This window comes from Vigna unguiculata, chromosome 1 (assembly GCF_037176805.1).
Source record: "Vigna unguiculata cultivar grain cowpea cultivar isolate G323 ecotype 2 chromosome 1, ASM3717680v1, whole genome shotgun sequence".
Classification (NCBI taxonomy): Eukaryota; Viridiplantae; Streptophyta; class Magnoliopsida; order Fabales; family Fabaceae; genus Vigna; species Vigna unguiculata.
The window spans coordinates 8,147,024-8,162,674 of NC_140792.1; the positions used below are offsets into that span (position 1 = coordinate 8,147,024).

Genomic DNA, 15,651 nt, shown 5'->3' on the forward strand with positions numbered 1-15,651 from the left:
AAAAATAGAGCTACCAACCATGACATTAAATCGAACAATAAGAAACACCAAAAACCCTAACTCTGTGAGGTTCGTCTTCTCCTTTCTTCTTCTTCGATTTCACTACAACACACGTCTTCTCCATTTTTCTCCTTTCTTCCTTTCTCCTTTCTTCCTTTTCCCTTTCTTTCTTTCTTTCCCCTTTCTTCGTTTTTATTGGCTCTGCACAAAGAAAACATATTTCTTGCCCTTTCAATTTTCACGCCCACACCCATTGTCCATTATGTCTTTTTGCAAAAGAAGTTTTAATTAAAATAAAAATAAAAAGCACGTCTGCATCTAAAATGGTTTTATAAAATTAACTTTAATTTAAAAAATAAAAGCCACCTACGCATGCCACCTCATGAAGTCAAAAAAAGGGTCAAAATATGGAGTTAGTTTATATTTATTTTTTAAGTAATCTAGTTTAGTTTTTAGTTATGAATAACTTTTGTGTTAACAAAAATGTTAGAGTAACACGTACAAGTTTATTGTACAATTCACAAATACCTTAGGAGTCCTACGCGTGCAGTTAAGAAGCTTGGAGATGCCCGAAAAGAAGGGCATTCTGGTCAGAAAAAGCTAATGCCATACCTACTTCCAGCCTTATGGGAATGAAAAGTTAAGGGTTGCCCCAAAGACATAGTAGCCCCACAATGTGACCGACTATTGAAATCATTATCTATTACAGCACCACATAATCTCGACCAAAACGATGCGCCACACTAATATTACTCAACCTTATAAATGCAACTCGTTTCTTCAATTTCACCACCATCTATACCCACCTCTCCCTTTATTCTATCTTGTTCATCATTTCATTTTCACTGTCCCATGGCCAAGTTGCGAACTGCAAGGGTCACCACCGAGGTTGCTCCACCAAGATTCGTGGCAGTGACGAGGTGCCGCGTGAAGAAAATGCTTGACACCATCATGGAGGAAGAGAATGATTTTGTTGCTGACAAACGCTTCTCTTCACCATCTTGTGGCTCTTCCTCTATAAGCCTTATAGAGAGGCCAATTTTGGTGAACAAATTCTAGCTTCTTGGCTATTATACCTGTAGAAATTATTGTGTGATTTGGAATCATTACTAGTTTCGTGTTACAGTCAATTTTCACGTGATACATATACTCAAGTTTTATCAATTGTTTTTCAAATTAAAAATTCCACTACGTATCACGTATAGATTGATTGGAGATATGAATACGTAATAGTTTTTCTATCATGTGATAATTTCTTTGTTACTTTTCCTGTGTGGTTGTGAGAAGAAGAATAAGAGAAGCATACGGTTTGGTAATGTTTCCAGTGCTCACCGGCGGAATCAAAATAACAGGAAGGAAAATGAACACCACTTGGATTATGACATTAACGTGCTGTTTCTCTGACCGGATTAACATCACTTAAGTTATGATGACATTGTGCTGTTTCTTTTCTTTTTTGAGTCTTTTAGAATTATTTTTTTTGTTTAATTTGCTTGAGTGTTCGTTGGGGTTATCGTCCAGATTTTGGATTGTGATTTCCCCTCATGTGGCTGTTCATGTAATTGTTTATGGCTTTTATGAAACATAGGCACAGATGAATCCCCAGGATAGTAGAATCCACGATGATGATGTGAATTACTTTATGTGTAAAGCCATGGACATGGAGTAAGAAAGTCTTAATAAAGGGTCTCTAAGTAAGTTTTTGCTATGTCAGCGTGTTTATTATAGTGGACAACTTAACGGCGATCGATTTCATTTGGTGCTACTTTTCATTCCTTTTATGTGTGTCATTTAATTCTTTAAGCTACATAGGAAAGAACAAAGATTTGAATTTGAGTTCCCCTCGTGAAAATCAATTGTTTTTTTCTTTTCTTTTGCGTAATCTTATTGTGTAATAACTTCATCGACCATCTCAGAATATAACTATACTGGAATAAAAGATTAAAAGATAATGTTTTTTTTTTATATTTTATGACTTTTTACAAATAATGGGATAGTTTCTAGCAAAAAAAAAAACTTCAAACTAAGTTCAAAAAGCAACTCTCTTAACACTATTCCTTGTTTGGAGATTGCAAATGTAAAGATTCATCTCATTACAATAACTTATTGACACTTTAATAAGTAAAAGTTGATGTTAATTAATAGGGTTGAATTTGTATTACCCGGGTGTGAGATTATCTATCCTAATTTATTAATTTCGGCTTTTAAAGACTAACTCTAACGACCGTTAATTAAGATGACAATAATTCATTACTAATCTTTTCAATTGACTTTTTAAATAAAGTAATTTGCGATTGGTCAAATCAATGCGTCTTTTCTTTTAAAATTTATTTAATTTTACATGGGTTAAGAAGTACAAATGAAAAAGAAAAGTTGTAGTATCGAAGAACATAAGTGTGGATTAGTTGTTAACTTTTGTTAGTGGGGTAGTTGAACCCACAACCTTTCCCACCTTTCTTTCTAAACCCACCAAATCAACCTTATTTCTTCAAATTATTAGTAGAGGGATCGAACTCACGACTTTTCTCTCATTTCCCTTCCATCTAACCAATAAGCTACCTTTGAATGAAGGAGATGTTTCTGCATCAAAAAGATGAGTATGAGGAGATTTATGAATGTGAATAAAGGAGATGAGTCTTGGGGGATTTGTATAGAAAGTGAAAGAGGAAGTTATGAGTGGAGAGATTTGTCATCTTTAAATCCACGACTTTTCTCTCATTTCCCTTCCATCTCACCAATAAGATACCTTTGAACGAATGAGATGTTTGTGCATCAAAAAGATGAGTATGAGGAGATTTATGAATGTGAATAAAGGGGATGAGTCTTGGGGGATTTGTATAGAAAGTGAAAGAGGAAGTTATGAGTGGAGAGATTTGTCATCTTTAAATCTAGGACTTTAGATTAAAAATGGTCAACACTCCTTATTCATTGTCATGAAGAAATATGGATTCATAACATATAAATTAAGATGAGCTTTATGCTAACTAAAATAAATATAAATACTAAAAATAAATAAGTTTAGTATTGACGTAGACAATGTTCACTGTATTTATTTTAATAATTATTTTAGTACGTGTTGACTTAGCCGACACTAACATAAATATTTTTACTTACTAAAAAATATTAAAAATAGTTACATCACAATACATTGATTACATTGTCTCTTTTAGTGTCCAAAATCAAACAAACTTTAGTGGTGTCAGCTAAGCCAATGCTAATTTGACCCTAATATAAATATTTATTTATTAAAAAAGTTAAAATAACTTTACTCTTTTTTATTTTTCTTAGGTTAACCTTTTGTGTAGGGTTACAGATGGCTAAGCCGACTCTATTAGTGTGCAACATTAAGTGAACTCTATTAATATCAGCTAAGAGAACATTTATCCAATACTAATATCAATATCTTTTTATTAAAAAGGGCAAAAATAATTTCATACCTTTTAACTATTTTAAGAAAAATTAACCTCTTACATCATATTACAGTCGGCTAAGCAAACTCTAATAATGTTGTCATTCGACTGAAACTAATATTTGGAAGCTAACTTTGTTGCTTTATGCTTCTTTACAAAGTTGTCATAATTTTCTTGATTATGGGAGTAGCTCTTCTGAAACTGATAAGCTCACCTATAGTTATCTTTTCTTTCAAGGGAGAAATTGAACAAATAAGATGATTTTTCATCATGTAACCATCGTTGAAGTTGGTGGACGAGGAACCGTCATTGAAGTTGGAAGGAAAAGATGACAATTGGGGTAGGAATCATCATTAAAAATAAAAATTTAAGGAAAACAACAACAGTTGGATGGAGAACTATCGTTAGAAGTTCTCAAAGTGAGAAATAACGACGGTTAGTCATACAACCGTCATTGTTTGTGTGATCATATGTTTCAATCTCCACTCTCTCTTTTCCTCATGTGCAATGCTCGTCTCATTTCACAAAAACGCCTTCATTCTCACTTTCTTCTCCCATTTCAATGACATTCTCCAGTCACCTCCATCCTTTTTTCATGTTGAGAAAGACAAAAACGAAGACTCCACGAACTCCGGCCTCCTCGTGTTGTCGTTGCTTGTTTGCTTGTCTTTGTGATTGTGTTTTCGCCATTCCTCGTGGCAACCCTGATCAACTATCGAAGCCTCTCCCCTTCACCTTACAACTACTTCCACCTCCCTTTTTCGTTGTGGGTTAGTTCTTAATATTTCTTACTTTCGGTGTTTCTTTTTCTCAATCTTTTTACCTTGTATTTTTCACTTATAACGATGATTTAGATTAAAATTGCCTTTATAAGTAATTCAAACAACAATGATTGTAGTCATCATCAATTACTTCCAACTTACGATGATAACCTTATAAACTATGGGTCGTGAATTATTGTTGAAAGCCATTTTTAATTATTAAAAGTTTTGTCTATATTATACATTTATGTGTGATCTATATAGTTTTTTTTTATGTTGGTATTTGAATGAAATTGAATTATTATGTATTGTTAATTAAAATGACTTCTTCTATTTTCTCACATTGAAAACTTATTTTACTAACTTACCCGTATATATTGTTTGTATAGTGGTTTGCCACTAAAAAAAATTATTAAATAGCAATCGAATTTAGAGATAAAAACTATGTTAGATATCATTTTAAAATTAAAAATTATTGGTATGTAAAATAGTTTCTATTATTAATAATAAATTATACTTTATTTATGAATTAGAGTATAAATCGTTCTCTAAGTTTTAGCTATTACTATTGTTCATTATAAATTATGCTTTAATTTTATCCTTGACTTTGGATTCTATTTAATAATTTTTATGTAGTGTGCTCTGAGAATATCATGTACACGTGTATATAAGTACAAGTGCAAGAGCAAGCATATGTAGAAATTATTAAAGGTTTTATTTTCAATCCTTTTGTAAATATTATATATATATATATATATATATATATATATATATATATATATATATATATATATATATATATATATATTTAAGTTGTTTTTTGAAAAATTATATATATCGTATAAGTCGTCCGTTGGATTTATAAATAGATAATTTAATAAGAGTGTTACATTATATATCACAAAAAAATTACTAACATTAAAATTTTAAAAATTTTAATATTTTTTTATGTTAATAGTAATATAATGATAAATTTATATATTAGATTGTACTTGTTTTATTCGTAAAAACTGATTATAGTGACACATAATTTATGTTAGTATACGTTTATAAATTTATTCTCATACTTAGTATAAAGTATAGGTACAGACTATAATGGCACATACTATTTGTAATTTAATTCCATTTAAAATTAACACTAAAATTATGTATGACATAGATTACAAATTGGTATATAATTACATGTGTTTGTCATTAAAAATTACAAATAATTTTTTGTATAGAATCAAATAAATAAAAAAAAAACTTATAAAAATATAGAAGAGTCTCACATAAAAATGAAGCTTCATGAAAAGAGTAAAGAAATGGAGATGTGTTCAAGAATTACTACCAACCTATTCAGATAACCACGATCTTTCAGAAAAATGTTCATACATTTAATATATTCTTTTTAAATTTTCAGAAGACAAGTGTTCTCAAAAACACATAATTTAAACTGATTAATAGCGTAGCATGTGATCGAACAATAGTTTATACATCTTATCAGATTACTCTATATATATTCCTAAGTTTATTTTATTAAAAGATATTTCAAAGATTTTCAATTGTTGACTTGCATGCTCCATGCCGCAGAATAATTTGTAGATTATTATTCATCTTTTGGTGTGAACACATTGCAGGCTTTAGATATGCTTCAACATTCTCATTCTACAGAGGGTGTGAAAAGAACCAAACACAACTTAAGATGCCATCTCTGTTCATTTCCTTCAATTTATTATTAATGAGACTTGCAACTTCCACACGCTTGAAGGTTCACTACCACAAATACACAATTTTTTATTCAACGCTTTGTCAATATTGTAATTGAATATAACCGTTTGTAATTGAATAGGAGTGAAATATAACAGTTTCGAATTGAATAGGAGAGTAATATAACTGACAAATCTATTATATATAACCGTTTGTAGTTGAATAAAGAGTAAAGTCTTTTACTATGCACTAATATATTAACAATATGGAAAACGTTAATTAGTATCACCGATTAAAGAATGAAAAAACTCCATTAAAAAATATTATTCTAAACCCAAATTCCAATGTATTATTTCTAGTAAAAATTCTCAATTTATTATTTTCTTAAAAAGTTGTATATACCAACCATAAAACCGTAATGGACAACAACATTATAGTATTTAAATTAAAGGACTTACTAAATTAAAAAAAAAAAAAAAGTTACTTAGTTAATCTGACATTTCATATTAAATAATTTTTTAACAAATAATTTACCCAAATAAAAAATAGTAAATACGTTGCTAGCTTAGGCTCCAAATAATCCAACTTAGACATATTTTCTGTCTTTCACCGTTACATGTGATGTATAAAATTTTTGTATCATTCCAAATATTCAGATTATTATCAGACAACACCTATCTTTCAACATCATATGAATTCAGGTTTTTACATTGTTAATCTTGAAGGCATGAAACACCCTTTTGTAGTTGACTAGTATAGATTTCAGAATGCCAAAATAGTTATTAAATAATGTCCAACAAATGGTTGAACTTTTGAATCCATGTCCATGCAATGCAACTATAAATAGTTTAAGCTTTCTCACTTTCTTCCACAAGGAAAACAGAAAACCTCAGTGTTGTGATTACTTTGATCAGTTTATCTTTGAAACCATTTCAACCCAATGGCTTCAATCAAAAGCATCAACATTGAAGCTCAAATACCAGAAGAGATTCTCATAGCTCAAATTATGCAAGTTCATGCAAGCATCTCAAAGCTTGAATCCCTTAGGCCTTGCAAGCAAGTGAATAGTCTCTTCACTCACCTTGTGAAACTTTGCACTCTCCCTTCATCCATTGACATTGAGGCCTTGCCTCAAGAGGTGCAAGAGATGCGTGAGAGCCTCATTAACCTAAGTGGCCATGCCGAGGGACTCTTAGAGTTTGAATTCTCAACATTCATAAGCCTCACACCGGAACCCTTCAAGAATGTGACCCTTTTCCCTTACTATGGGAACTATTTGAAACTAGCACACATAGAAAACAAAATCCTCAAAGAAAACGGGATTGTGAATGCAAAGAAAGTGGCTTTTGTGGGGTCAGGTCCAATGCCACTCACTTCCATCATAATGGCCACTCACCACATGGAGTCCACACACTTTGACAACTTTGACATTGATGAGAAGGCAAACGAGGTTGCTCGAAAGATTGTTGCTTCCGATGAAGCACTTGAGAAGAGGATGAAGTTTGTGACACAAGACATCATGGACGTGAGAGAGAGGTTGGGGCAATATGATTGCATCTTTTTGGCAGCACTTGTGGGTCTCAATAGGGAAGCAAAAGTGAAGATTTTGGGACACATAAGGAAGTATATGAAAGAGGGAGGGGTTTTGCTTGTGAGAAGTGCAAAAGGGTCAAGAGCTTTCTTGTACCCTATTATTGAGGATCGTGACATGGTGAATTTTGAGGTTCTTACCATCTTTCACCCAACAAATGATGTGATCAATTCGGTTGTTCTTCTTCGCAAGCCTAAGGCTTAGTTCCAATCCAACACCTCCCCCAAGTTGTAGTTCTATCTACTTGAAGATCCGAGCTATGTAGTTTCTATGCATGTTTGTTGTTGTTGTGTTACTTTATTCTCTGCAAGTTGATTAAAAAATCTGTATGAGTAAGAACTATAAATGTGATAATAAATATGTTATTTGATATGGTTAAAAGCGTAAAGTGATTTTAGGTCAAGAAGTTCAAGTGTCTCCTCCAGTTTAGAGATGTCTCATATTTATAGGAAGATTTCCTTTAGACTATCTTAAGTAATTCTAGATACCGGAAATCAACAAAACGCTTAATAATGTTATCAACAAAACGCTTTTTAACATCTTTTGGAAAATTGAGCAAATTTGTTTCTATATTGGGGTAAAAATGGACCGTCCTAAGACCAACTTTCAACTTGAATACTCAACTACATGTTAAGATGGTCATGGGAAGGTGTAATTCTTATTCGTCCAACAACGGATGACAACATTCCTGCTTGTGCAGCCATTAATCGGATTAAGTCACATAAAATGATAATATTCGGCATTGGAGAGTTCATTTCATCCGGTTGAAATTTCAAGTGTGAGTTTAAGTTCTACGTTGAGTAAAAATAAGAAAGTTGAGTACCATATGAGGATGAAGGTCCACAAACTCATCACTTTAAGATTTTGGGTCAGAGATAATGTCAATCCTTTATATGTGTTGGTTGAGCTCATATCTCATTCATATTTTATCTCCTTAGTAATCCTCTCTTAAAATATCCAAAAATTGTAAAAACACATTCACCAAGAGTATTTGCATCAACCAAAAAGTTTAGAAGCACAAATTTTATTTATTATTTATTTATTTTTTAAAAAGGGTCAATAATTGTATAGCCATTAATCGGATTAAGTCACAGAAAATTAATATTCGGCATTTCATCCAGATTATGAAAACACATTGTTCCCGAAGAGTATTTGCATTAACAAAGAAGTTTAGAAGCACAAATTTTATTCATTTTATTTGTTTTTGAAAAAGGCCAATAAGATTAGGGCAATTTCTTCCTACACCTCCATATTTTCTTCCTTCACTCCATAGCCAAAAGTAAATGACCTAAATCCCCTTAATTTAAAAATTATTACAAATTAAAAGTGTAAATATGAGAGTCACTTTGCCCTCTTTGTTTAACCTAGCCACCAGACTTCCATGATATAGTCGGTGCACTTCTATAAGCTTACGCAGCTCCATACTTAGTTTGTGCATCTCCATTCTCGAAAGTCACACTTCCATTATTGGAAGATTGTGACAGCTTGCATCTTTATTGGTGGAATCCGTAATGTGTTTTGGGATTTTTAATATATTGGATTCTATAGTTCGACACGAGGTTTCAGACTTAAAAGATACCTGAATTGGAGAATTCGAAAATCGTTCAAATCTAAAACATCGTGTTTGACCGTAGAATCTGGTGTGTACTCCAAATCTTAAAAAAAGAAGAAATGGCAATAACAAAGATTACTTATGACAAATACAACCACCCTTAGCCAATCCTAAGCCAGCAATAATACATGGCAAAGACTAGAGATGACAAATAAATTCGCCCCTGTGGGTATTGTCCGAACTCGTCCCCGTTTTGACGGAGAATCCTTGCATTGACTGGTTATGGGTATAGGGAATCCTCGACTTTTTCAACCGGGTATGGGGATAGGTATGGGATGTACGTATCCACGTCATAATACCCGTCCCCGTTTAAATTATTAAAATATTCACAATTAATTAAGTAACCATATATATATATATATATATATATATATATATATTATGATAGAAATAATATATGCATAAGATACAATAATACAATATATTCAAGTATGAGTTAAAATTGTGTACCTGGAACTAATGAAGGATCCATGGAAGCACGCTGTATGAGATGTTACTGTTCTCTTTCTGATGGATATTTTCTAAACGTAAGAGTATTTTTAGTTGTTACATAAAAACTGACTAATGGGTATCAGTTTTATATCCCGTCAGCAGAGACCAGGGACCTCTCAAAATGTATCTGATTATTCAAGCCCATCACAGACCGTTTATTAAACAATCCAACCCCATCACAAATCGTTTATCAGAATACCCAAAATTATATATATATATTACCCATATAATAATTAATATTAACGAATAACTTAATTTATTATTAATGCTAATCCATAATAATAATAATTATATAGAGAATAATAATTTTATATAATTTTATTATATAAAATATAACATTCTCCCACTTGGATAACATTAATAAATAAATTAATTATATCAATTGCAACATAAGTACAAATACCAATTAAGAAATATAAACATAAATCACAAAGATAATATCCGATAGGGATACTTACCATATGCTTAGATTTCTTAAATAATGGATAATATATAGAATAAAAAACAAACATAATAAATATGTGATCCCAAAATGGTTCATAAATTCTCTATGTAGAAAGAGAAAAGATGTAACGAAACTGACGTCATTGACAAATTTACATCTCATGAAAACCATAATAATATAGAGTGTAAATCTCAGACTCCCACTAACCCAATACATCAAAAGACTTAACCACACCCATATGAGTTACATGATTTTGAAAAACTCCAACAGATAAGCCTTTAGTTAGTGGGTCTGCTAACATATTTTCTGTAGCAGTATGCTCAATCCGAGTTTGATAATCCAAAACTTTCTCTCTAACAAATAGAAATTTTATATCAAAATGCTTTGAGCGAGTAGAACTTCTATTGTTTTGAGATAAATGGACGGCAGCAGTGTTGTCACAATATATCACAAGTGGCCTAGAAATACTTTCAACAATTTGAAAGCCAGAAATCAAATTTTTAAGCCACACAGCTTGACAAGTAGCTTCATAACAAGCAACATACTCTGCCTCCATAGTGGAAGTAGCTGTAAGAGTTTGTTTAACACTCTTCCAAGAAATGGCTCCTCCTGCCATCATAAAAATAAAGCCAGAAGTAGACTTTCGGTCGTCAGGGCAACCAGCAAAATCAGAATCAGAATAACCAATGACCTGAAGTTGATCAGACTTCTTAAAGGTCAACATATGATCCTTAGTTCCCTGCAAATATCTAAAGACCTTTTTAACAGCTTTCCAATGATCCAAACCTGGATCACTCAAGTATCTCCCTAAAGCATTAACAGCAAAAGCAATATCGGGACGAGTACAAACTTGAGCATACATTAAACTACCAACAGCGGAAGCATATGGGATTTTTTTCATTTCAACTTTGTCATTATCATTTTGAGGACACTGAGATTTGGAGAGTTTGTCACCCTTTTGAACAGGTGCTGCACATGAGGAGCAAGAATGCATGTTAAACCTCTTGAGGACTTTATCTATGTATCCTCTTTGAGACAAACCAAGAATGCCACGTGACCTGTCACGAGAGATCTGAATGCCCAGAACAACAGAAGCATCACCAAGGTCCTTCATATCAAAGTGGCTATTTAGTATCAATTTTGTCTCAATCAAAAGTTCAACACTACTACTAGCAAGAAGAATATCATCAACATATAAAACAAGAATGATGAAATGGCTCCCATTTTTCTTCAAGTAAATGCATTGATCTGAGGCATTTTCCTTGAAGCCAAAAGAAGTGACCACCTGATCAAATTTCAAATACCATTGCCTAGAAGCTTGTCTTAGTCCATAAATAGACTTCTTCAACCTGCAAACCAAATGCTCCTTACCTTTTTTAGCAAAACCATCAGGTTGAACCATATACACTTCTTCAAATAAATCTCCATTCAAAAAAGTTGTTTTTACATCCATTTGATGAAGCTCCAAATCAAAATGAGCTACTAAAGCCATAACAATACGAAAAGCATCCTTAGTAGAGACCGGTGAGAAAGTCTCCTTATAATCAATGCCATCCCTCTGACTATAGCCTTTTGCTACAAGTCTGGCTTTATACCTTTCAACTTTTCCATCTGGACTACGCTTAGTCTTGAAGACCCATTTACACCCAATTGGTTTACAACCCAGTGGCAAATCCACAAGATCCCAAACATCATTATGGGCCATAGAAGCTAACTCATCATGCATAGCATTTAACCAATCATCACCATGAGAACTAGAGATAGCCTCTTCAAAAGTAATGGGATCATCAACATTATTTAGATCATATTCATGCTCTTGAAGATACACTAGATAATCATCAGATATAGAAGACCTGCGTACTCTTTGAGATCTCCTCAAAGAAATTTCTTCAACAACATCATCATGAATTTGTTCATCTACTACAGGTGTTGTGGCATCCACACGATCTGGAACAAATTCATTTTCATCACGGACAACTGGAATGACATTATCTGCAGGAAGATAAATGGATGGCACGGGAATAACAACACGGTCTTCTCTAAAAGTGACTGGTCGTGGTGTATTGCTCCCACTGTCCAAATTATCCTCAAAGAATACCGCACGGTCAGACTCAATAACCCGCATAGAGTGAGAAGGACAGTAAAACCTGCTACCACGAGAACCCACACAATAACCAATAAAGAACCCACTGACAGTCTTGAGATCAAGTTTTTTTAACTGAGGATTATAAGGCCTCACCTCCGCCTTACAGCCCCACACATGGAAATGTCTCAAACTTGGCTTCTTCCCAAACATGAGTTCATAAGGAGTCTTTGAAACAGACTTGCTAGGTACTTGATTAAGAATATACACAGCAGTCCTTAAAGCATCTCCCCAAAGGAAATCTGGTAAGGAGGAATGACTCAACATACATCTCACCATCTCTAAAAGAGTGTGATTCCTCCTTTCTGCAACTCCATTTTGCTGAGGAGTACCAGGCATAGTATACTGAGCTTCAATACCACATTCATCAAGAAATCTAGCGAAAGGTCCAGGATTTCTTCCAGTCTCATCATATCTGCCATAATACTCTCCACCTCTGTCAGACCTTACACATTTTATCTTCTTTCCTGTTTTCAACTCAATAGCAGCTTTAAAAGACTTAAAAGCATCCAAGGAACTTGATTTTTCCTGTAGGAGATCTATCCAGCCAAAACGGTAATAATCGTCTATAAACGTAATAAAATACCTATATCCGCCCATGGAAGTGGGTGTGATAGGTCCACATATATCAGTATGAATAAGCTCCAACACATTATCACTTCTGTTTGCTCCTGTATTTCTTACTTTTGCGGTAAACTTGCCCTTAACACAATCAACACAAGTATCAAAATCAGAAAAATCCAAATCATGCAAAATACCCTCTTTAATCAACCTCTCAATCCGAGGTCTAGAAATATGTCCAAGACGTCTATGCCACAACATAGAGGAATTTTCATCAACTCTACTACGCTTATGTCCAATAACAGAATTAACAGACATATCATTCAGATTCAGCATGTAAAGTCCATCATATAAAACTCCTGAGCCAACAATAATTGAATTGAAATAAACAACAAGTTTACCATTGCCAAATTCAAAAGTGTAGCCACATTTGTCCAAAATTGAAACTGAAATCAAATTTCTTCTCATAGAAGGTACATAAGCAACGTCTTTTAATAACAAAACATGTCCAGAAGGTAAATTTAAAGAAACTACTCCTATGTCTTCAACTAGTGCTCTAGCTCCATCTCTCATGATAATCTTGGACTCGACATCACTTGGTTTTCTCAGACTTGTGAACCCCTGTAAATAATTCACAACATGAATAGTAGCACCCGAGTCTAACCACCAAGAATTGGGAGGAACATCAATAACATTAGATTCAAAACAAGCTAGAGCATATAGGAGTATACCTTCCTTATCAGCATTCTTCTTCTTAAGAATATAACAATCAGCTATCTTGTGTCCAAATTTCTTACAATAGGCACAATTCCCCTTGAAGTACTTCTTCTTAGGCTCCAAAACCGCTAGTGCTTTCCCTGTGTTCCCTTTTTCAGGACGAGATTTACCTTTGAAGCCCTTTTTCACAGGTTTAGTGCTTGAATTAGTAGCTGTAAACTGCACACTATGAGACTTGGTCTTTTTAATCGATGCTTCCTCTTGAGAAATAATAGCTATCATTTCATCAATTGTCCATTCCTCCTTTTGAGTGTTGTAAGAAGTCTTCAACACATCAAACTGAGAAGGAAGAGATTCCATAACCTGCCAAACCAAGTAACTATCACCAAGATCTACCTTTAGAGATTTGAGTTTGTTATAATAGTGCACAAGCTTCATCATATGCTCACGAACACCACTGACACCATCATATTTGGTCTTCTCAAGAAGTGACAGATATTGACCCTTTTGAGCTTTATCAAAAGTCTTAAACTTCTCACCAACTGATCTCATAAAATCCTTAGCATTGTCATTATCCGGAATGCTCTGTCGAATAGACTTCTCCATGGTATATCTCATCACCATTAGGCACACCCTGTTCGAGTGTTCCCATTTTTCACGAGAAGCTCTTTGGACAATAGTGGACTCAGGCGTAAGAGCTGAAGGTTCTGCTTCTCTCAAGGAAAAATCCATGTTGGTAATTGCTAGATATAAATCCAAAGATTCTTTCCAGTCCTCAAAATTTGTCCCATTTAAAGTTTTGACCGAAGTCAATGGCATAGGCAAAGAAGCTGGTATCAAAATAACAAAGAAACATTTAATACACACTTATTGTATAAATAAACAAAATAAATGTTTCTGAATACACAGCAAAATATGCCTATGATATCAAATTATTTCTCATTCACTATGATCCCGCCTAAGGGTCCCGAATCATAATAAATAAGAAATAAAACAAAATATAAAATATAATAAAATACAATGAACATTTCATGCCAAAAGAAATCTAATACCGATAGGGTACAAGACAAATAATTCACATAAAATACATTAATAATAAATTGTATCAAGAAAAATAAAATACATTAATAATAAAATACCGATAGGGTATAATTAATATTAATGTAATATCAAATTAATTTAAAAAAAATATTTAAATTATATCATTTCCATAAAATTTCATACAAGTGTACCCACGATAGGTGAGTTAACAATTATATAAAATTATATCATGCTTAACAAAAATATAATAAATTATATAATGCATGAAATAATAATAATAATAATAATAATAATCGTTATTATTATTAATTTAATTTTTATTTATTTTTTATTTTATTATTATTAATTTAATTTTATTATTATTAATTTAATTTTATTATTTTTATTTAATTTAATTTTTTAAGGTGTCCTGTTGTTAGCCACAGTGTGCACGTGGCCATTATGCTTTGAAAAGTTCAAAAAAAAAAAAACCGACGCACAGTGGCCCCGAAAAAGTGCCATCAAAACTGCATTTGTTTAGCAGTTATGCATTTGTTTGACCTATTTGGGTGCACGGGTTCAACTTCGGTTAGATAGAAAAAAGTGCCATCAAAACTGCCTATGCAATGAACAGTGCGATGAACAGATGACCACCGATGCAGTGAACAGTGCCGATGCAGTGAACAGTGCCATCAAGACCTTCGATGAACCGTGCGGAAAAAATCTACACCGATGCAGTGAACAAAAGATGATCACGCACAAACAAAACCGACCTCCGATGCAGCATCGTGATCCTTACAGACATGGCTACCAATTAGGATTTTCAAGAACAATTAGGTTTGCACTGTGCAAACATAAAACCCATAAAATTGGGTTTACCGAGAGAGAAGCTTATCAATATTGGGGTTTCCTTAATTAGGATTTTGAACATAATTAGGGTTTTAAACAGTAACTAATCCCCTCTATTAAATTTCCAATATCATGATACACTTTCCAAAAGAATAATGAATAATTATATTTTGTATCTTAATAGGCTCTGATACCAATTGATAGAAATAATATATGCATAAGATACAATAATACAATATATTCAAGTATGAGTTAAAATTGTGTACCTGGAACTAATGAAGGATCCATGGAAGCACGCAGTATGAGATGTTACTGTTCTCTTTCTGATGGATATTTTCTAAACGTAAGAGTATTTTTAGTT

The 15,651-nt window shown here is 32.9% G+C and overlaps 3 protein-coding genes across 3 annotated transcripts; 2 read left to right on the top strand and 1 right to left on the bottom strand.

The window, feature by feature from the left end:
• Positions 1-758: 758 nt before the first annotated feature.
• On the top strand, positions 759-1,765 carry LOC114163964 (uncharacterized). The gene has a single exon (XM_028048380.2). The coding sequence runs from the start codon at positions 766-768 to the stop codon at positions 1,057-1,059; it is 294 nt and encodes a 97-aa protein (XP_027904181.2). The 5' UTR covers positions 759-765; the 3' UTR covers positions 1,060-1,765.
• A 4,971-nt stretch (positions 1,766-6,736) lies between these two features.
• On the top strand, positions 6,737-7,823 carry LOC114194913 (nicotianamine synthase-like). The gene has a single exon (XM_028085319.2). It carries the CDS (start codon positions 6,801-6,803, stop codon positions 7,653-7,655), a length of 855 nt encoding a protein of 284 aa, XP_027941120.1. The 5' UTR covers positions 6,737-6,800; the 3' UTR covers positions 7,656-7,823.
• Positions 7,824-13,296: 5,473 nt separating this feature from the next.
• LOC114182013 (uncharacterized) lies at positions 13,297-14,242 on the bottom strand. Its single transcript, XM_085670306.1, has 2 exons — positions 13,436-14,242; positions 13,297-13,325 (listed from the first exon to the last, which is right to left on the bottom strand). The coding sequence occupies exons 1-2, from the start codon at positions 14,238-14,240 to the stop codon at positions 13,297-13,299; spliced, it is 834 nt and encodes a 277-aa protein (XP_085526432.1). The 5' UTR covers positions 14,241-14,242.
• Between the last annotated feature and the right edge of the window lie 1,409 nt (positions 14,243-15,651).